At 40.4% G+C, this 23,095-nt stretch overlaps 1 protein-coding gene and 1 non-coding gene across 3 annotated transcripts in view; both read left to right on the forward strand.

Annotated features, from left to right (window-relative positions):
• The first annotated feature begins 3,491 nt into the window (after positions 1–3,491).
• Positions 3,492–23,095, forward strand: part of Rec114 (REC114 meiotic recombination protein) — a 132,548-nt gene continuing 112,944 nt past the window's right edge. For both annotated transcript variants that reach the window (XM_008836454.2, XM_029565072.1), the window contains exon 1: positions 3,492–3,690. In XM_008836454.2, coding sequence (XP_008834676.1) covers positions 3,529–3,690 — 162 coding nt within the window. In that variant the 5' untranslated portion in view covers positions 3,492–3,528. The remainder of the gene's footprint in view (positions 3,691–23,095) is intronic.
• On the forward strand, positions 22,273–22,379 carry LOC115070942. The gene has a single exon (XR_003850050.1). It is a non-coding gene; the product is annotated as a U6 spliceosomal RNA (small nuclear RNA).

The following is a 23,095-nucleotide window of genomic DNA, read 5'->3' on the forward strand; positions in this document are numbered from 1 at the left end:
GGCAGAGGCAGTGGGATCAGAAGTTCAAGGTTATCATTGACAGAGGTCAGCTTCAGTTATTTGCAACTCTAACAACAACAAAAACCCAGATATAATGAATACATGGTTTCATGTAGAGTCCTGGGACAGAAAAGCCAAGCTATAGCGACAAAATTTAGACAAGACCAGTTGTGATTCTGTGAGGTAGACATTAACTGGAAAGAGGAAGGCATTTAGAAGTTTCAGAAATGTTTTATATCTTGTTTTGGGTAGTTACATGAGTGTTCATGGTTTTAAAAACTCACTGAATTGGCTGGGTGTGGTGGTGCACATCTTTAATCTCAATATGGACATAGAGGCAGGAGGATCACTTTGAGTTTGAGGCTAGCCTGGTCTACATAGCAAGTTTCAGGCTAGCCAGAGCCACATATTGAGACCATTTCTCAAAACAAAAACAAACAAACCAAACTAAAACAGACTCACTTAACTGAATATTTGAGATCTGTGCTTTTATTGTATAAAATTATACCTTTATATGGCGCACGCCTGTAGTCCCAGCACTTGGGAGGCAGAGGCAGGTGGATCTCTGTGAGTTCAAGGCCAGCCTGGTCTACATAGTGAGTTCCAGGACAGCTGGGGCTACAGGGAGACTCTGCTTCAAAAAGACAAAAAAAAAAAAATATACCTTTAAAAACATTTCAAGGGGCTGGAGAGATGGCTTAGCAGTTAAGAGCACTGGCTGCTTTTGCAGAAGGGCCCAAACTGAGTTCCCAGCACCCATATGGCAGCTAATAACTGTCCTTAACTCCAGTTCCAGGGGATCAGGGGATTGGACACCTTCTTTTGGTCTCCATGGGCATTGCATGACACATACAGGCAGGGAAAACACTCATACACATAAGATAAATAAGTAAATAAATAATTTAAATAAAAGCATTTCAGCTTCATCTTTGAAAAAGAAAACACACTGGCTGTTAAAAACACTGAATAGTTCTGCTCCCCCACAAGAGTGCAAGCCTTAGGAGGGTACAAGCTTGATGGGTTTGACTCTGCGGCATTCCCCATACCTCCTTCAGTGCCTGGGTCCCCTGGGTGTTCAAGTCACTCCCATTAATATTGTTTAAGTCTGTGCAAGCTTCCATGCATTGAGCTGCAGCTTTATCGTATTTCCCTCTGCAGGCGTGACCTGCTCTTGGCAGATGCCGGTAGCCCTAGAAGCTCAAGTGCGGTGTATTGTCTAGGAAGAGAGCTTGCAGGTGGGAACCCAGCAGGGCCCTGGGTGTCCTTGGGCACTGACAGGGTCCCAACTGTGAGCACCATCTGCTCCTGTGATGGGTATCTGACAGCAGCTGCAGTCCTGAACCTGGAAGGTGAGTGCCTCTGAGACCCAATGTCAGGCTTCTGTTCCCATCCTCCGTTCCTGTAGCAAGCCCATGGAAAGTCACTTTAACCCTAAAACAGAAAGGACCAACATGTATATTGCTTTACAGTTTACCAAGTGTTCCCATATGTTCTTATTTCATCTTGTCAATGACCCTGTAAGAGTTGTTTAAGTGGCACTGTTTTACAGAGAGGTTGAATGACTTCCCTAACATCACACAGCTGGCAAGTTATCAACCAGGGATTCAAACCAAGCTTTTAGCTATTTACTACTTTATTAAGCGAAGTACAGCTGTGTCATTTAGGGACCTTCAGAAGCAGTTTCTGACACCTGACCTTTCAGTAAGTTTTACTGGATGAATGAAAAGATAAGTAACAAATCCCACTTTCCTTTAATTCAATTTATTCCATATGCTCCGGAGAGATTAACCTGCCTGGACCACCTTTGGGATAGTGTAAATCCATTATGCAAACTTACCACATTCCCCACCACCTGCCAAGTAAAATCCACACTGCTTAGTGGCTGTTGGGCGCTCTTCTGCCCCAACTAGCCTCTGTAGCCCCATTTTCCTTGAACCATGGCTTTGTATTCTAGCTAGGTCTGTCATTTCCTTATCTCTGCATCTTTGACCCTTAACACTGCCCCCCTCCCACCCCATACGCACATCACTGGATTCCAGTTTCCTCATTCCTCCTTGGGAAACTTTCTCACCTTTCAAGCTCTAAGTCAAAGGTTACCACCACTTCCTCCTCATGAACTTTTCACAATTAATCTAAACTCTGAGATGACATGGCACTAACTGTCAGGTATATGTGCCTGACTCCTGACTTGACAAAGACTATATACTTAAATTCTTTGTAAGTGGGGTTGGGACATGGAGAGCCTGGACAGTCCACAGTTCTACTTTGGTTCTGCCATTCACTGGCCACGTAATTTAGCAAATTGGGCTTATTTGTGCCTGGCTTCAATTTCCTTATTAGATCCTGGAGTCCCAGAGGCTAGATGCGCATGCAGCTTACCTGTTTCTGTAACCAGATGCTGACTTACATAGTTTTTTGGCACACTGCAGATAATAGATGCTTCATAGTGAACAAATCACCACCTTCCAACCATTCTGTATAAATTTTCATTGGTATGCAAATTTAAAAATTGTTTGCATTGGACCAGGTGTGATGGCTTTTGGCTGTAATCCGAACACTCAGAAGGCTAAGGCAGGAGGATCACCACAGGTTTAAGGCCAGCCTAGGCTACAGAATGAGATTCTATCTCAAAATAAAAAAAGCAAAAACAAACAAAAATTAAAAATGGAAGTTTGCATTTTCTTTCTTTCTGTTTGGTTAGCATAGACTCCACCCCCTGTATACATTGCTTCTAACTTGACATAGACTGAATAAATATTTAAATTCTTTGCAAGTGGGGCTGACACATGGAGAGACTGTGGAGTCCACAGCTTTACTTTGGCTCTGCCATTCACTAGCTATGTAACCTTAGATAAATCACACCTGCTCTCCAGACCTTATTTTGCCACCATCAATTCCATAGGGGTAATAACCCCTGTTGTGCTTCTTTAATTCAACACAAGGTTGTTGGGAGGATAAATGAACTAACAGATGTGGAAATGTTTTGCTGGCTATAAATCACTGAGAAATGCCGTTTGTCTGCACCTGCTGTTTGATGGCACCGTTTGCTGTTTCACAGCCCCCTACCCATCTGATCCTCTCCTCTGAAGAATGGGCAGCTGGAGGGAGCACGAGATGATGAGAAAGTAGCCATGTTTGCTCAGTGGTCTTTGGGACTAGGGGCTACGTTGTGGAGGGTTTGAGGGAGGGTGCAAGAAGTCAACATGGCGAGGATGGAAAGCCACGTGAGTCGCCAGCCCAGGAGACGGCCTGGTCCCAGGGTGCAGCAGTTAGTCTGGGAAGTTTCCCAAGGCTCAGAGCTGATGGACGATGACTTGGTCCTTGAGGGAAGGTGAGGGCTCCGAGTTTCCTGACAACCCCACTTCCAGGTAGAAGTTGAGACGACGCCTATTGGGTGCCCCAGGTCACAAGACCTGACTGTGAGGGGTCAGGCGCTTCCTGCAGCCACATCCTCCACTTCCGCAGACGGCAGGGCGGGCTTTGCTCCCTGATTGGTACGGTGTGGCTGTCCCGCGTGGTGGACCCAACATGGCTGAGGTGGGAAAGGAGGTTGCGGGCCTCGGGCTCCTAGGAGAAGTCTCCCAGTGGCCTCTCAAGCGGTACGGCCGCTTCATGCTCTCGGGTACCGAGGAGTTGCCTGAGCCTAGCCTGGAAGCTGCGACAGCGACAGCGACCGCCCACACATGGAAGGTGAGGCTTGAGGATGGGAAGACGCCACATCCCAGGGAGGGAGGGAAGCCCACACCAGAGGCCACAGTGGCCTAGTGCTGAGGACATAGGACTAGACACCCCCCCACACACTGCATAGAGGACATAGGGTAGTTACCCCTCCAATGCATCAAGGACATAGGTAGTTCCCCCCCATTGCCTCGAGGATGTGGGCTAATGCTCCCCCATTGAAACAAGGACATAGGGCTACTGTCACTGCTTGCCTCCCCCGCGCCCCCTCCATTGCGGGGAGTACATAGGGCCAGTGTCCCACCCCCACACCACTGCCACAGGACAGGAGGAGAGGATACCTGGGGCCACCTGCAAGTGAAAGAATGGGCAGGTGACCACTAACACAGGAAATGTATGTATGTGTATGAGTAGGCATTGAAGGCCAAATCGGAACTCATTTCACTCTCAAAATAATTAAAAAAGGGTGAGGTAAGCATTCATATATTCAAGCTGGATGTCGTGGGGTGCACCCCTTTAATCCTAGCACTTGGGAGGCAGAGGCAGATGGATCTTTGTGAGTTCGAGGCCAGCCTGGTCTACATAGTGAATTCCAAGCCAGGTGAGGCTACAGGGAGACCCTGTCCCCAAAAGACCGAAAAAACAAATCAAAACAAGACACATTCATATATTCAACAGTTACTACTTACTGAGCACCGTTTTCTAATATGTTCTAAACTTGGTTCAGTGTGCTAGGGATTTAGCATGTACCAACGTCTAAATGGTCCCTGCTCTCATGGTTAGTTTATTTTCTTATGATGCTTGGGACCTGACCAAGTGCTCACCCCTTGAGCTATTGTCCTGCCCCTAGCCTCATTGATGTTTTTGGTCTCATGGAAAACTAGTATTTACCTAAATAACCATGTAAATTATGGCAGGTATAAGTTGTCCTTAGCTAAATTGTCATGCTTTTTGGAGTCAAGCATCCACACAAGACAACTTGAATTCTAGCTGTTTTTATTGTGGTGGTAGGGATTAAACCAGGGCCTATTGTATGCTAAGCATGTGCTTTACCACTGAGCTACATTGAAATCCCTAGAATCTACCTTTGACTGAATTTTCATGATCTTGATTAAGCTACTTAGCTTTTCTGACTCTTATTTAACATAAAATAGAAATACCATAATGTTTTCCTAAAATAATTATTATAGAGACAAAACAAAAATAACAATCTTACTTCATAGGATATGTTAATTTTGTTCAATACTACATATTAAATCACCTAAAATAATGCCTGGTACATGTTAAGTTATATAAGGCTTAGCTTTTATTTTGTTTTGTGGTATGTTTTGAACAACTTGGGTTATTGGTCATTGAGTTCCTTTAGTCTAGTTTGACTATTTGATGTAGATCCTGTGGATTTTGGATTATGCACATACATACATGTGTTGTTTGTGTTTTGGATAGCCATAGGTAAGAACAAAGAGAACAAATATTCCAGGTGGAAGGCAGAACATGTAAAAGGTTCCACACCTGGAGAAGTCTCAGCATGTCTAAATACTTAGAAGGCCAGTAAGGTTGATGCTTGCGAACCAGGGGAATAATATGAGGTGAGGCTGTCAGAGGAGGAAGTCAGGTGTTTTGTGAAAATTATTCGAAAAACTCACAGGAAGCTACTGAAAGGCTTTAAGTATTTTCATCTTTCACAGATCACTCTGTTTATGTAGGTGGAATTAGAGGACAGTACAAAAAGATTTAGGAAGATCACTTACTCTTGCCATGTAGACCAGAGATAATAATGCCTTAGACCTGGGCTGTGCCAGTAGAGATGGGGAAATGGGACATATATTTTGGAGGACAGAAATGACAGGGCATGGTGATTGATTGAATATGAGTGGTGAGAGTAAAGGAATTGGGTTTCTGGCAGAAGCAACTAGGTAGACGATGCAGAAACAGGGAAAATTCTAAGACTTCAGTTTCGGGTGTATTAAGCTTAATATGCATATGAAACACCCAAATGTACTCAGGTGTGTGTACTGTTCTGGACTCAGAAGGCAGATCTGGGCTGGAGAACTGAAGGTATGAGTCCTCAGCATGAATGTGATACAGTCGTGAGATTTCAGGATCAAGCCCCAAGGTAGTGCAAGAACTGTAGGTCAGAGGGAAGCCTCAAAGATTGACAAGGGCCAGAGAGTCGTGAAGTGCCTAGGAGAAAGAAGACTTATTAGTGGTAGAGGAGAGTTATTTCAAGAGGGGGAGAATGATTGATTAACCTTGCTGAATGATGGCGCCAAGTAAAGAAAAATAATGACTGAGGGGTGGTCATTGTACTTAGCAGCATGAAGATCCTTCATGATCTTTACAAAGAAGAGTTTGAGTGGAGTGAAGGGCATGGAAGCCAGCGAGGAGTGGATTGAAAGGTGACTGATAGGTGAGGAAATACAGCCAAGTGCAGATTTTGAGAGCCTTGGATGGGAATGTGAATAGAAATAGTACATGGTGAATTATTTATTACGTTTTAGAATACTAGCGTAAAGGGTGCTCTAAAGCTTGAAATCAATATATTTAGGCCCATTTTAAAAAGCATTAAATACCTTGTTATGCTCTTGTGGAAGTCTACATCCTCAAAAATTACATAGGCTGAAAATGCAAAATGGGGTGAGAAAAGAGTTAAATTCAAGGATGACAGATCTATAATTGGATCTTATAAAAAGCTGGGGATGTTGAGGACATACTTAACTTTGGTGCCTGCTCCAATAGTTCCTTGATGATTTCTCGGAACAACACTTTAACCCCTCTTAGTCCTTTTCTCCATGTTGGCACATGGGCTCACAGGCAGCTGGGTAACTCTTTATCGCAACCCAGAGGCCCCATTGGGCATTTGACTATTTTATGATGTTGATTGTTATTAAAATTTTTCTCTTCTCTATGCAAAGCTCTTCATAGTTGCTTATAAGGAACAGTACTTTCCAACAGTTTTCAATGTTTGGCATAAAGCCATGGCCACAGTGACAGATGAGGTTGGCTTTTGCAGGGCTTTTGAAAATGAAACATTTGTACCTTGCTTTGAATCTGTGTGGAACCTACTGTGATCAGTTTCTGTCTTAAAAAGAAAAAGAGAGAATAAGATTTGTTCTATTTTATGGAGCCTGTGACTATTGTATAATAATAATAAATAATAATAATAAAAGATGAGCCTTCTAAAGAACTGTACATGCTAAGTCTCGTGCATTTTTTTATTTTAAAAACGCGGTACCTGTGGTAAAAATATATGGTAGGTGAAACACAAAAATGTATTAGGTAAAATCATTCCGGTAGTTTTTCCCCACCTATGGAATGTTCATATTCAACCATGGATAAATGCACTTTGATTTTTTTTTTCATTTTTTCCCAAACTATGTATGGAGACTGTTCTCTTGGTTCCATACCGTACAGTGATTTAGTTGCAAAGATGCTCATCACAGTAACTACATGCTAAGACAAAAATGTCATCCCAAGAGAAAAATAAATAGTACAAGACTTGAAGTCCTAGTTGAGAGGCAAGGTCAAGTCGAGACCTAAAGATTATTGTATATAGAGAATGTCTAACATGCTGATACAGTTTACTTCTCAGAACTGTTCTTATTAGATGCCACACAATTTGGAAGCAAATAAACTTTTTGTAACAGTGAACAAACAAAACAAAATCCAAGACCTACAACAGTTTACAGCCGTTACTCAGGCTTTACTGTTCATAGAACTCGAGATTTTGTCAAAGCGGAAATTCTGACTCAATCAGAGTAGATTTGGTACCGAGAATGAGGTTCTGTAGCCCTAATAAGCTCCCAGGGGACACTGATGCTGCTGATTTGAGGAACCGCTTTGAGAGGCAAGGGTTTAGAAGACCTTGAGTGAAGTGAGCAGCCATGTAGTAAAATTAATAAAATGAGGTTATGGAGGTATGAAGATGCAGATATTAATAGGGTTAATATTTAAGCCATCTGTCATCATTTAAGTGGAATGAGAAAATGAAATACAAACTTGAACTTGATTTTAGTTCCTTATATCTATTGGCCCAACCTTTCTGAAAAAATTATCATAATAGATTGGGCCATTTTATATCTGAATATAATTTAGTCTATTAATTTGAGAAGTTTGAAAGGTGATGTTAATTTTTGAGACAGGGTCTCTCTGTAGCCCCAGCTGTCCTCTGCCTCCCGAGTGCTGGGACCAAAGGCATGCGCCACCATGCCCGGCCTGCAGGTTGCTTTTAAATTAATGTTTTACCATGTTTTTCAGATTCTAAATATTTCTCAAACATACCCTAATTGGTTGAACCTGACAACTTCTTAGATTTTTTTTTTCCTTTCAAAGGAAAAAAATATTATCCTTTAATTTTTGTAGGAGGAACTTAAAATAATTGCCCTACTTAGAAATTAAGAAATAAAATATGAAGTTTGTACTTGAACTTTTTTTTTTTTTTTGGTCTTTTTTGAAGCAGGGTGTCCCTGTAGCCCCAGCTGTCCTGGAACTCACTATATAGACCAGGCTGGCCTTGAACTCACAGAGATCCACCTGCCTCTGCCTCCCAGGTGCTGGGACTACAGGCGTGTGCCACCATGCCCGGTTTGAAGTGAACTTTTAATGTGGGTTTAATATACTTTGAGGTCTTTTTTTCCTATCTTTAGCCCCTCCATACTCCCCACTATACAATAGATACTTAGTAATGTTTGGTTGAACCTATGGCATGGTAACTTTTTTTTGTTGTTTTTTTACAAAAATGTGATGTTATGAATGATAGCTATATTGGTTTATTTTGGTATTTTTTAAAGCAGCCCTATGAAGCAAATATTATACCCATTTAAAGATAAATCAACTGAAATATAGAAATAGTCTTTGGCTTTTCCAAGAACTCAGAAATAAGTTGGGAAGAAAGAATTCTTTTTTGTTTGTTTTTTTGTTTTTTTGTTTTTTTTTTTGAGACAGGGTCTCTCTGTAGCCCCAGCTGGCCTGGAACTCACTGTGTAGACCAGGCTGACCTCAAACTCAAAGAGATCCGCCTGCCCCTACCTCCCAAGTGCTGGGATTAAAGGCATGCAACACCACATCTGGCCTGGTTTTCTTGTCTTTTTTTAAAAAATAATTTTAAAAAATATTTTATTTATTATTTTTACCTTTTATGTGTATGAGTGTATTGCCTGCATATAAGTGAGTACACCCGTGTCGTGCAATGCCACAGAGGTCAGAGAGGGTTTCAGATTCCCCTGGAACTGGATGGAGTTAAGGACGGTTTGTAGCCACCATGTGGGTGCTGGGAATCGAACCCCGGTCCTCTGCAAGAGCAGTCAGTGCTCTTAACCTCTGAGCCATCTCTTCAGCCCTGGTTTTCTTATCTTTAAAGCTGTGCTTTTAATTATTGTTCTGCTTTGGCTTAGAATTGTGAATATTTCACATGTAGAGGAAGAGTTTTCAAATTTAACATACAAGGTGAAAATGATTAAGATGAAAATTTTGTTTGCTTTTTTTTTTTTTTTTTTTGAGACAGGGTCTCCCTGTAGCACCAGCTGACATGGAACTCACTATGTAGACCAGGCTGGCCTTGAACTCATGAGATCCACCCGAGTGCTTGGGTTTAAAGGCACGCGCCACCATGCCCAGTTAAGATGACAAATTTTTTAAAGAAAAATTTAAGATTCAGTAAAACCAAGAAAAAAAATTTGTAGCCCTGGCTGGCCTGTAATGCTATGTAGACCAGGGCAGTCTTGAACTCACAGAAATCCCCCAGGTATGTGCTGCCATGCCTGTCAAGAAAATTATTTTTAAGAAATAGTAAAATAGTAGTTCTCTTTTGCACGTTTGGTGACTTTTGATTGAATCCTTATTTTTGTGAATTTTAGCTTGTTGGGTCCAGGATATTTTTGTGTTCCTATAAATATTCTGGAGCTATGTAACCCTGGCTGGCCACAATGATCCCACCATAGCCATTCCAGTGCTGGGATAAGAGGAGTGTTCCATCATGTCTGGCCTCACACAGTCTTAAAATATTGTCATGTTACCCATAATGATAGGGTTACATCCTGAGAACTGCATCATTTGACAACTTTGTTGTGCAAAATAGTGTATGTTTACAAAAATGTTACAGTTTTATGGGACCACCATTATATACATAGTTCTGTGGTCTGTTTTCGACTCAAATATTACTGTGGCCATGTCTGTATTAGGTGTTTGAGTGTTGGATTAGAACAGGTAGAGCCAGATGACTGAAGCTGTGTTCCTCAAGATGGGCAGACAGCTTTCATCAGAGGCTTCCATGTGCTTGTTGAAAATACAGCTTCATGGTTTCTGAGCTACATCTACTGAATTAGTATCATGGAAAGGGGGCTGTCCTGTGATTTTTTTAAAAAATATTTTATTTATTATTTTTATTTTATGTGTTTGAGTGTATTGCCTGCATGTAGGTTAAGTGCACCTGTGTCATGCAATGCTCACAGAGGACAGAAGAGGCCATCGGAGCCTCTGAAACTGGAGTTATGGACAGTTATTAGCTGCCATGTGGGTGCTTGGATTTGAACTCAGGTTTTCTGCAAGAACAAACAGTATTCTTAACCTCTGAGCCATTTCTCCAGCCCCTCCTGTGTTTTTTTTTTTTTTTTAATAGACTCAGTCCTTATGACCCAAATGTGTGGAAAGAATAGGAATGAGGAACAATTGACAAAGTGGTATTGATGTTGCATGCCACTTTAAATATTTACCAAATCTCACCCCCCTTCCCACAAATCTTTGGGTCTTCTATGTGACAGACAAGAAATCAAAGCCTGACTTGGTTTAATAACTTACCAGAAGTTGGCACAGGAAGTGGTAGAATTTATTCTGGACCTAGAATTATCCATGAAACAAGCCTCTGCACACACTTGTGAGGAATATCTAGATTAGGTTAGTCTCTGGGCATCCCAGTGAAGGATTTTCTTCATTAGGCTGATTAAGTGGGAAGACCCATTCTAAAAGTAGGCAGTACTATTCCATGAGCTTGGGTCCCAGACTACATATGATGGAGAAAGATAGATGGGCACAGTCATCCATCACTTTCTGCTTCCTGACTGTAGATGCAGTGTGACCAGCCACCTCAAGCTCTTGCCACCATGCCTTCCCTGCCATAATGGACTGGCTGTACCCCTCTGACCATGAGCCAGAATAAACCTTTTCTCCCTTAAGTTGCCTTTGTCAGGGTATTTTATCACAGCAACAGGAAAAGTAACCTAGACAGCTATGATCTCAAGTCTGAGATAGAACCAGTGCTCTAGACAGCTTGTGAAGGAATGGATGAAATGGACAGACAAAGGGTACACATTTGTGGTTTCCTAAAGAAGTTTTTTGTAAGTCACCATGTGATGCTTCATCCTACAACAAGGTGGACAGAATTTAAACATGCATATTATTGGTATGTGCCACAACATCATGTGTCCAGCTGAGAACTAGGGGTTCTATTACATAAAAAAGAAAAGGGAGTATCTGGGGACAGTTGGCAGTTTGCCACACACACTTCGGATTCTGAATACTACTACTAAAAAGTGAAGTCATAGCCGGGCATGGTGGCGCACGCCTTTAATCCCAGCCCTCAGGAGGCAGAGGCTGGTGGATCTCTTTGAGTTCAAGGTCAGCCTGGTCTATATAGTGAGTTCCAGGACAGTTGGGGCTACAGGAAGGCCCTGTCTCAAAAAGATCAAAAAAAAAAAAAAATTGAAGTCATTACTATGGTACTTGGTTGGAACTCAGAAGGATTTCTAGTGATAATACTATGGTTTTGCCTATGTAAGGACCGATATGCTAGAAGCCTGTTTTCCAGTGTTGTGGAGGCCTAGTGCGTGGTAATTAGGCCATGGCAGCACCACCCTCAGAAGGGATTAGTGCTGGTCCTGTGGAGTGGATTGATTCTTGAGAACCAAGGGAGGCTGCACTTGGCCCATCCTGCACACAGCCATGGTTTCTTTCTGCTTCTATAGTATGTTGTAATATGGTCAAGGGGCTTTCATCAGAGTCCAGACATACTAAGCCACTTGATTTTAGACTGAAAGCCTCCAAAAGTATGAGCTAAATGAACCTGTTTATAGAGTACCCAGTCTCAGGAATTTTGCTACACCAACAAAATGTACTAGTAGAAATTACAACATAAGCTACTACTTAGTGCGTAATTACTATATGGTAATTCCTGGCATGGTGCTTGGTGGATGTCCCCCAAATTTTTATTGAATGAATGAATCACAACCAGGCATTCTGTTAGGCATCTGACCTCACATATCATTTAATCTTTGAAAATCCTGTAAGGCAGAGCTTCTTAATTTTTTGCCATTCCCATCCCTCTTTCGCCCAAGTAATTTTTATTTAACCTTGGTGTCCTAGTTACTTTATATTGTAGTGATAAAAAACACTGACCAAAATCAACTTGGGGTAGAAAGGGTTTATTTGACTTACAGCTCACAGTCCATCATCAAGGGAAGCCAAGGCAGGAGCTCAGGGCCAGAACCTGGAGAACAGATACTGCTTACTGGCTTGTTCTCCAGGCCAGTACTCAGCTTGTTTTCTTATATAACCCAGGACCACCTGCACAAGAGCGGCACCACCCACAGTGGGCTGGGCCCTCCTGCATCACTCAACAATCAAGAAAATGCCCACAGACATGGCCACAGGCAAGTTCAGTTTCTCAATTGACGTTCCCTCTACCCAGGGGTGTCAAATTGATAACTGAAGCTATTCAACACACTTGGGTATATAAGTATATAAAATAGATACACAGATCAAACATTTACTTATAATAAATCATAAAGAAAGTTATTTTAAACAATTCTTTGGTGTGCTTTTTATTTTACCGTTTATTAAAGACCAAAGAAAATGTGCATACTAATCTGATGGATGTGCTTGTTTAATTTTCCACAAAGAGTTAACTTGTGGCTGGTTTTTGGGCTGAGTTTTTTAAATTGTAGGATATAATACATCTTCAGTGTTTCCCAGAGTTTGTATTTTAACTTTATAATGGTCAGTGGTGAGAACACTGCTTCTAATAAATATATAATACAAGATGACAGAAATTATTGGAAATTATTGGAAATATATAAATATATAATACAAGATGACAGAAATTATTGGAAATTATTGGAAATTCCGTCCTAATCCCAAGCCAGAATTCATTTGAATTTTTTCATGTAATGATTTTTTGTGAACTTGTCAGCAACTTAAACAGCCATTTTTAAAATCAAACATTCTAACCCAATCCAAAGATACACTAATTTGATACTTGCTGAGGACTGACAATAGAAAAACGTTAAGTGGCATTTTTTCCCACAATTAAACCGTTATGTGTCTGTAAGAACAGGAAGCTGTGTGTACAATAAAAACCCTGTAGTTCACAATGTGCGGTCATCTCAAATCTGAGCCAAAGGTGTCTCAGGCAGTGCTCATTTGTATGTGTCATGAGTACATATGCAGGGTGAAGTGTGCATGTTATATGTTCAGTAACAAGGCTGCAGTCAATGTCCATGGTACAACATGGGTGGGCACTGCCAAAACCTCTGCTTCACCATGTGATTAATTATGAATTAATTTTGGTTGTTGGTGTTCAGAAACATTTTACTATTGCCAAATTTTTCACAACCTTCACATTTAGTTCTATCACTGTGACCCACAGTTTAAGAAGCTGTGCAAAAGCTGTGTAAGGTAGTTGTTCATATTTTTATTTTATTGATGAAAAGATAAATTGTTCGTCTGAGTGGCAAGGCTGGGATTCGATTCTAGGTCTGTCTGACTTAGAGAAAATAGTAGTCATTAGTGCTATCCAAATGTACCTTGATTTCACCTGGCCTATAGAAGTTAGGGCTGTCGTATGACTGGTTTGACTCAATGAAATGTAAGCAGAATTGATGCATGTGGGCAGAAGCTTTAGGAGCCAGTGCATGCTTGGTCTTACTCATTCCCCCTGGCATACTTGCAGGTGTAGTGTCTTGGTCAGCATAGGTCCCATAGTAAGAGTGGCAGGCAGTATGAGGTGTGTGTGTGTGTGAGAGAGAGAGATGCACCTTTGGTCTTTCTTTGGAATGAATCTTAATGTCTGCACATTACTCTAGCATGAACTGACTGGCACAGAAACATTTCTATACTGGTGGCAATGTCTAATTGGATTATATGTTACACATACAGGTTGCATAGGATTTTGAGAGAGAACCTTGTAAATGATCCAACATTTTTTTCCTTTGAACAAAAATCATTACTTGTTCCAAAAAACCCAGTTTATAAATACATATTTCTACCTTGAGGTCAGACTCTGTTCTTCTCCTTCAAAAACAAAAGCTTAATTTTGTTTTACAGCAGACAGTTTCCATGGAGGTCTTGGCTTGTTTGTATAACATGATTTAGGTGGAATTTATCTGGACAAATACCATGAAGAAGAGTATTTTCAGCTTAGTGGTTTAAGGAGTCTAAGAAAGCTACAGTTTAGAGTGAGGCATGCAGTATTAAAAATTCATCTATATTTAAGATTTCTTCCTCACTACCATGTGCCAGACACTGTGCAAGGCTCCAATAGAGATGGCTAAGGCAGCCCTTGGGAGGGTCAGCCGGTTAAGCCCGGCTGCTTGGTCTTGTGGAATACAGGATGCTTCTCAGTTCACCCCTGATTATACTGCTCTTGAGAAATGTGTTAAAATGTCTAACCCAGATTTAGATGCTGAGTTTGTATGTTGGAACTGTTAGGTGCTTACCTGGGCTTTGTGAATGGCTAGAAGATACTGAAGGTGAGTAAGAGTTGCCAGGACTGAGGATAAATGTGTTAATGGGGTACTTTCTGATCTTGTTTGTTTGTTTGTTTTGAGACAGGTTTCACGATATAATAGAGGATGTCATAGAACTCATTTTGTAGTCCAGGCTGGCCTCTAGCTCATGATCTTTCTGCCTCCCAAGTGTTGGGATCACAGTATATATCACCATTCCCGACTTTAGTTAGTGATTTTTATTGGATTTAGTAGTCTGAATTGTTGTGTGTGCATGTATGTGTATGGTTTCATATATGCATGTGGATGTGCGTGGGCATGCATATGGAGACTTGATGTTAACTGTGTGCTTCTTGCTCACTTTCCACCTTATACACTGGAGTAAAGTCTGTCACTGAACCTGAGGTTTACAGTTTCAGCTAGTCTGAGGATTCCCTGTCTCAACCTTAGGAGCCCTGGGATTATGGGCGGGTTGCCATGCCCACTTGGCTTTTCTGTGGGTTCTAGGGATCCAAACTCTGGTCTTCATGCTTTCAGGGAAAGCACTTTAGCACTTTACATGTTGAGCCACTTCTCCAGCCTGAGAAGTTTTAAAGGATTTTTTCTTTTTTTTTAAGAAAAGGTCTCATATAGCTCAGGTTGGCTTCAAACCCACTATATAGCTGAGGATGATCTTGAAGTCCTGGTTCTGTTGCCTCTTTAGAGGATGTAGTCTAAGTTGACTCTGATAACTATCTTTAGAGAAGTGTTTGCTTCCATGATCAGTAATCTTATTCTTAGGAATATGTGGTAAAAGATGAAGAAGTATATCGCATGCTGTGGTACATGTGATTGGTTTTGTAGTCTCAAAAAAAAAAAAAATCCCCACCTATGCCATTACCTTTAGGGGCTGTATGTGGGGAAGGTATGAGGGCTTTTTATTGTTAACACTGTTTCTCTTTTCAAACGAAAAGCCAAATTTTACAGTTTGTAGTGAGTATGTAGCAGGCCTGTAGTGTTACTGTGCCATCATAATAATCACCTAAATAAACAGTCTAACTTTTAATCTAGTTTTTAAGAGTGGCCAGAACTCAGAGGACACTTGTTCCCATAGAGATCTCCTGGAACCATCTGTCTCCTGGAGCTTTTGGAACTTGGTCCCTGGAACTGTGTCCTCAGGTCTGCCCCTCCCATGGTTTATTTAAAATAATTTCTCCAACTTCAATTATGGAATTAGAAGCTTGGCTTCACCCTCATCTTAACGGACCATCCAGCGTTTTCATCCCTAGTTCTAGAATATCTCATTCACCTAAGGTCAGCCGTCCTTCCCAATCCCTACTGTATGCAATGGAGATGGGTGTGCTTGCTTTCAGCACTTTGATATCCACATTCATTCCGGATCTTTGTGGGTGGAGTACCAAATTGAGGTTCCCAGGAAACAAGATCAGGTGACCAGGTCACAAGACACAAGAGCGCAAGGTTTTGCTTTGGTTAATTAAAAGTCATTAACCCAGACTCTGCCCATTTTATGTCTTTCCCACACAGGACAATGTTCATTACCATAGTATACTATAGAAGTTCTGTGGAGATAATTGAGGAGACTCTTGAGCTACTATTAGTGTGGAGGTGGCTGATGGTTTACTTAGCAATTTTGCACATTTTAAAAAACTTTTGTTTTTATCTTTTTATGTGTATGAGTTTATTACCTGCATGTATGTAAATGCACCTGTATCATGCTATACCCACAGAAGTCAGAAGAGGTTGTCAGATCCCCCTGGATCTGGAATATGGATGGTTGTTAGCCACCACGTGGGTGCTGGGAATTAAACCCAGGTCCTCTGCAAGAACAGATAGTGGTCTTAACTTCTGAGCCATTTTTCCAGCCAAATTTTGTACATTTAAAAAAACATTTTGTAATGTATAAGTCAGCAGTTTGGACCAGAATATAAACCTATGACACTTTTTCAGGGATTTTAAAAGCAGAAAACAAAACCGTTAATCAAGTACATAATTTAATTCATCCCAATCTTAAGAGTAATCTATTTTCATTATTCATGTAGATATGATTTAAAGTACATTTGAAGTGCTTTGTTATATTTTTATATAGTTCTTTGACTTTTTCTACTTCGTTTTAGATTTTTCTTGTGAAAATTGCATAAATATGTATATATAAATTATGTATTTTATAAAATATGTGCATATATGAAAAGAACTGGGTGTGGTGGTGCACGCCTTTAATCCCAGCACTCAGGAGGCAGAGGCAGGCAGATCTCTGTGAGTTCAAGGCCAGCCTGGTCTACATGGTGAGTTCCAGGACAGCTGGGGCTATAGGGAGACCCTGTCTCAAAAAGACTGAAAAAAAATTATGAAAAGATTCTCTGTGTCAATCAGTGTGTAACTTACTTAACTGATATGTAAGCTTGTGATGGGCAGAGTCAGTAAATCCGTGTGTGGTTCTATATTGATGGAAAAATTCTGCAATAGATGGGGTCAGGCTGAGGCAAATCTTGAGGTACATTTAGATTAGCAACTGGAATGGAGATAGACTATAATCCTTGTTCTCGTCAGCACCTTACAGTAAGTATTTAGTTTGTTTTTTAGTTTGGTCATTACAGATAACATTTTTCTTTGAACTTCTATATTGTGTTACTTGAGCATTCCAATAAAATGCTAAATTATTACTCATTAAAGGTATTTCCCGAGGGTCAAAAATAAGCATTGTTTTTCCTCCCCTTAGTCACCTGGATTATGTTAAATGTTATAATATTAGAATATTTCTGTAAAATTAGGGCATTATATTAAAATCCTAAACATAGTGTCTTGGCCTTTGTAGTAAGCTGAATGCCTTCCTTGGTATTGCTTTCACTTAGTCAACAAAGAACATGAAACCTCTTGTAATGTTATGAGTTACGTACTTACTAGTGTAGGTGTGTGCAGGTGTGCTTAGGGATGGAGGCCAGAGGTGACGTGCATCAGGTATTTTACTTCAACTGCTCTCACCTTTATTTTTTTAAATATACATTTTTATTGAATTTTTGTGCATGTCCACCTTTGTTTTTTGAGACAGGTTTTTTTTTTTTTTTTTCCTGAACCTGACGTAAGAGCTTGCAGTGAGCTTTGGGGTCCATCTGTCTCCCCACACTGCACTGAGTTTACAAGCATGTGCTGTTGCTCCTGCCTTTTTACATGGGTTCTAGGGGGTCGAATTCGGGTCCTCGTGCTTGTGCATCAGGCACTTTACCAATAGAGCCATCTCCTTAGCCTCTGTGTAATGCTTTTGCTTCTAAATAATCTTAAGCATAATTCCAGGTAGATAAGAGTAGTATATTTGATGATATCCTATACATAGGAGAACCAAAGACTGCACTAGAACACATTTAGTTGCGATAAGCAAATACAGCAAAATAGTAGGATGTAAAATCAACATACAGGAAACTAATAGCTTTTCTATACACCAGCAGCAAACTAGCTGAGAAAGAAATCAGGAACATAATCTCATTCATAGTTGTCTCAAAAGATAGTGAAATTCCTAAGCCTAAGACGGTAAAAAACCCCTTTAATGAGAATTATGAAAGACCATAAAAAATGAAATAGAAGAAGACAGAAGATAGACCTCCTATGTTCATGGATTGACAGAATTAATATAGTCAAAATGCCATATTGCTCAAGGTGAACTGCAGATTCAGTGTAATCTCCATCAAAATGCCAAAATCATTCTTCAGAGCATTGGGGAGGGGAGAAACCCAGAAAAATCCATTATGAAGTCACAAGCAGAAGCCAAGACTGGGGCCATCATCATACTTGACCTGCGAGAGCCATGGTAGCAAAAATAATGTGGGATTGGAATGGAAACAGACGCGTAAACCAGTAAAAGCAGTAACCCCATGCAGCTGTAGCCACCTGATTCTTGACAAAGGTGCCAAAAACATACCTTAGGGAAAAGATTACCTCTTTAACAAAAGACTATATATTCACATGTGTAAGAATGAAACTAGGTCAAAAACTCAAAATGAATTAAAGAGCATTCAGTGTAAGACCTGAAAATTTGAAACTAGTGGGAAAAAAATGGGGGAAACAGTTCAAGATACAGGCATAAGCAGCAACTTCCAGATTCGAACTCCAATAGCTCATGAAATGATATTGAGAATTAACAAATGAGATTACATCAACTTAGAAAGTATCTGTTTAGTTCACTTGCACATCTATTGATTGGATTATGCTTTGGTATTAAGTTTTTAGATCTATCATCTATCTATCTATCATCTATCTATCTATCTATCTATCATCTATCTATCTATCTATCTATCTATCTATCTATCTATCTATCTATCTATCTATCTATCTGTCTCTCTGTCAGAAGAATAGGTGGTAATGATTTTCTCCCGTTTTGTAGGCTGTCTGTCCATTCTTTTTTTCTGTGTGGAACATCTCCTATTCATGATTCAAGGATTTTCTTCTCCCCTTAGAGACAAGAGTCATGCAATTTAGGAGTCTTTTAGATAGACCCATTGAAGGGGTACTCCAGTTGCCTCACCCTGCATCCCTGTTCAGCATGGAAGAAGCCAGAGTGGTGTGTCCTGATTCCATATTGGCAATTTGGGTAACCTCTTCAGAGGATGGTGTGATAAGAATAAAAGGTAGGAATTGGCTAGGCAGTTAGTGTAGAAAGATCCCAAAGAAAAGTAGCCAGCTTCTTGGCTAAATTTAGGGTTACCTCTTCAGAGGGGAGAATGTTGGAGGGGAGGGAGTGGGCATGGGTTTGATTAAAACACCTTATATGCATGTATGAAATTCTCAATAAAGTTTTTGTAAAAAATGTAAAAAAAAAGAGCATCTGTCCCACACAGAAAAAAAGAATGGACAGCCTACAAAATGGCAGAAAATCATTACCACCTATTCTTCTGACAGAGACTTAATATACATACACACACATACATATGTATATGATCTAAAAAATACCAAAGCATAATCCAATCAATAGATATGCAAATGAACTAAACAGAAATTTTGCAAATCCCCAAAATTACATGAAATAAATGCCCAACGTATTTAGCCATCAGAGAAATACAAATCAAACTTCATTGACTTGGGGCTGAGAGATGGCTCAGCACTTAAGAGCACTGGCTGCTTTTCAAGAGAACTGGGTCCGGTTTCCAGCACTCACTTGGCAGCTGACAACTGTCTATAACTCCAGTTTCAGGGGATCCTATGCCCTCTTCTTGCTTCCATGGGCACTTCACACACATGTGGTAGACATATACATGTAGGCAAAATACTCATACACATAAAATAATAAATCTTTAAAATATTTTAGTCTATTTTTATTTTTTATGTGTATGAGTGTATTGCCTGTGTGTGTGTGTGTGTGTGTGTGTGTGTAAGTGTACCTGTGTAGTACATTGTGTTATGCAATGCCCGTGGAGGTCAGAAGAAGACATCAGATCCCCAGGAACTGGAGTTATGGATGGTCGTTAGCTGACATATGGGTGCTGGGAATCGAACCTGAGTCCTCTGCAAGAGCAGTCAGTGCTCTTAACTGCTGAGCCATCTCCAGCCCCATAAAATAGTCTTTAAAAAAATTACATTGATTTTGATCCCGGGCACGGTGGCACACGCCTTTAATCCCAGCACTTGGGGAGGCAGAGGCAGGTGTATCTCTGTGAATTCAAGGCCAGCCTGGCCTACATAGTGAGTTCCAGGACAGCTGGGGCTACAAGGAGACCCTGTCTCAAAAAGACCAAAAAAAAGTAGAAGGGGGACTGTTAGAAAGATGATATAGATCAAAGAGGGGGGGCAAGGGAGTGTGCATGTCATCAAAATATGACATTTGAATGTATAAAAGTGAATGAAACCCATTACGTTGTATCAAGAAGAAGGAATAACCTCCATACCCACACAACCAGTTTTAAGAATTACCAGCTGATAGGCTGAAAATGTAGCTCAGTGCTAGATTACCTGCCTAGCATGTGGGAAGCCCTAAATTCAGTCTCTGGCACTACCCCCCCAAAGGCTTCTTCATTGTTTATTTTGAAGTAAATTCCAGACATTATTTTATCAAAATTCCTTGTTTCAGTTCACATCTCTAAAAAGAAAGGACTTTTAAAAACATAACTTTAATACTTTTTTTATTTTTATTTTTTGGTCTTTTTGAGACAGGGTCTCCCTGTAGCCCCAGCTGTCCTGGAACTCACTATGTAGACCAGGCTGGCCTTGAACTCACAGAGATCCGTTTGCCTCTGCCTCCCAAGTGCTGGGACTACAGGTGTGTGCCACCACGCCCAGCAATACTGTTTTTAAAAATGAGTAATTCCTTAAGATTATCTAGTAGTCAGTGTTCAGGTTTCAAGTAGTCTCTCATAAGATCATGGTACTTTTAAACAGGCACGCATTTTGATTGTTGTGGATTTTTAATTAATTAATTTATTTTTAATTTTATTTATTATTTTTATTTTATGTGTATGTGTGTAATTGCCTGCATGTAGGTAAGTGCACCCATGTCATGCAGTGCCTGGGGAGGGCAGATGAGAGGGTTGGATCCCCTGAAACTGGAGTTATGGACCGCTGTTAGCTGCCATATGGGTCCTGGGATTTGAACCTGGGTCTTCTGCAAGAACAGTCAGTGCTCTTATCCCCTGAGCCATCTCTCCAGCCCCATGTTGGTGGATTTTTTAATCTGTAGGTTTCTTAGCCATGTATTTCCTCACCCTGACTCTCTCCTTTGATATTTATTTGTTGAAGAAACCAGGCTTTCTACAGAAATTCTCAGCAGTATATGTTTTGCTGGCTGCATCTCTCTGGTTCAGTTTCATCTGATCTTTCATACTTTGTTTGTGTAACTGGTAGCTTGCATCTTTTGGTTGATCAACTCAGGTTGAGTTCATTGGGGCAAGTTTAACTAGTAGTGTTTTTCTTCTATTAGGAGATATGTAATGTTTGATTTTCTCTGTATGATGTAGCTCTCGGCATATGATACCTACGTACATAAATTAAGAGCTATAAAATGATAAGTATAATATGATAATTTTATCATTCTCCTAAATTTATTTTCCAGAATATTTCTATAATCGTCCCTGTATCTACTGTAGATAACCCAGGAATCAAAGTACATAGGAAAGGTAGAATCAGTGCTTGATTCTTTCCCTTAATTTACTACTTTGAAAAAAAAATGAGTTCCCTAGACTTCTTAAACACTGCAGGAAGATCATTTTCTTTTATTTTTCAGTGGAAGCTCTGAAGATCTTTCTCTGTGCCTAGAATTTAGGAATTTCAATGGGATGTGTTGAGTTGATTTTTTTTTTTCTTTCACCTCATTAATGACTAGAACTTGACCCCTTTCTGTCTTCATTTGGTCTCATGTCTCTATGGTTCTAAGATATTTTCTTCTGTTATGTAATCAGTGCCTTTCCTCAGTCTGTTTTTCTCCCTCATTTTAGCCCCTGTCATTAATTTGTTCTCCTAGGTCTGAATCTTGGCCCTCTGTATCTTATATTGTCACACATCATTTCTTCCACTTTGTATTTTTTCCTTTGAGTTTAAATAATTATTCTTTTGGGTCCTTTAATTGGATTCAGTAATTTCCAGGCAATTCTTCAATTAGCTATTGAAGTTTTATATTCATAAAGCATAGTTTTAGCTCCAAGGTGCTACTTAAATGTTATTAATACTAATTACTTAAAAATATTTTATTTAGGGGCTGCAGAGATAGTTCAATGGTTAAGAACACCGACTGTTCTTGCAGAAGACTCAGGTTCCAATCCCAGCGCCCACTGGTGGCTAACAACTGTCTGTAATTCCCGTTCCAGGGAATCTGACACCCTTTTCTGTCCTCTGAGGGCATTGCATGACATGAGTGCACTTACATACATTCAGGCAATACACATACACATAAAATGATAAATAAGTGCTCGCTTTGGTAGCACATATACTAAAATTGGAACGATACAGAGAAGATTAGTATGGCCCCTGCGCAAGGATGACACGCAAATTCATGAAGCGTTCCATATTTTAAAAATAAATAAAAATTTAAAAATATTTATTCTTTTTTATTTTATTTTATGCACGTGAATGTATTGCCTGCACGTATAGAAGTGCACTCATGTCATGCAGTGCCCATGAAGGTTAGAAGAGGGTGTCCAATCCTCTGGAACTGGAGTTATAGATGGCTGTTAGCCACAATGTGGGCACTGGGAATGGAATGGCGGTCTTCTGCAAGAGCAGCCAGTGCTCTTAACCACTGAGCCATCTCTCTAGCCTCCGGTACTAATGACTTTTTTGTTTCAGACGGCTGATCTTTGATAGTTGTGCCCCTCCTCCAGGTGTTTATTGCCCTTGGGCATTCACTGTGCTGTCTTTGTTTACTGTGAACTGATCATTCAAATGGAGAAGTGAGTAGCAGCACAGGGCAAGCTGGAACGGGGTGGGTAGGAAGGGCTAGAGAGGGCTTCAGGTTCCTAGTTGGGAGTCTGAGCATTTTAACTGCTACCAAAACAAGTAGGCCTGGCTAAGTCTGCACATGTGGGACCAAGGATCACTGAGAGTCTCCAAATGAACTTGAGTAAGAGAACACTTCAGGGTTAAATAATAAAAAAATCTGACGATCTACTTTCATATGTGCTATTTAAGCTCAGCAATTACTGTAATGATTACAGATGACTCTTGAACTGCCTGGGTTCATTTACATGCAGATTCTTTTGGGAAGATTTGTGACAGTTTGAAAAAATTTG

This window comes from Nannospalax galili, unplaced genomic scaffold (genome assembly GCF_000622305.1).
Source record: "Nannospalax galili isolate Female #2095 unplaced genomic scaffold, S.galili_v1.0 scaffold54, whole genome shotgun sequence".
NCBI lineage: Eukaryota > Metazoa > Chordata > Mammalia > Rodentia > Spalacidae > Nannospalax > Nannospalax galili.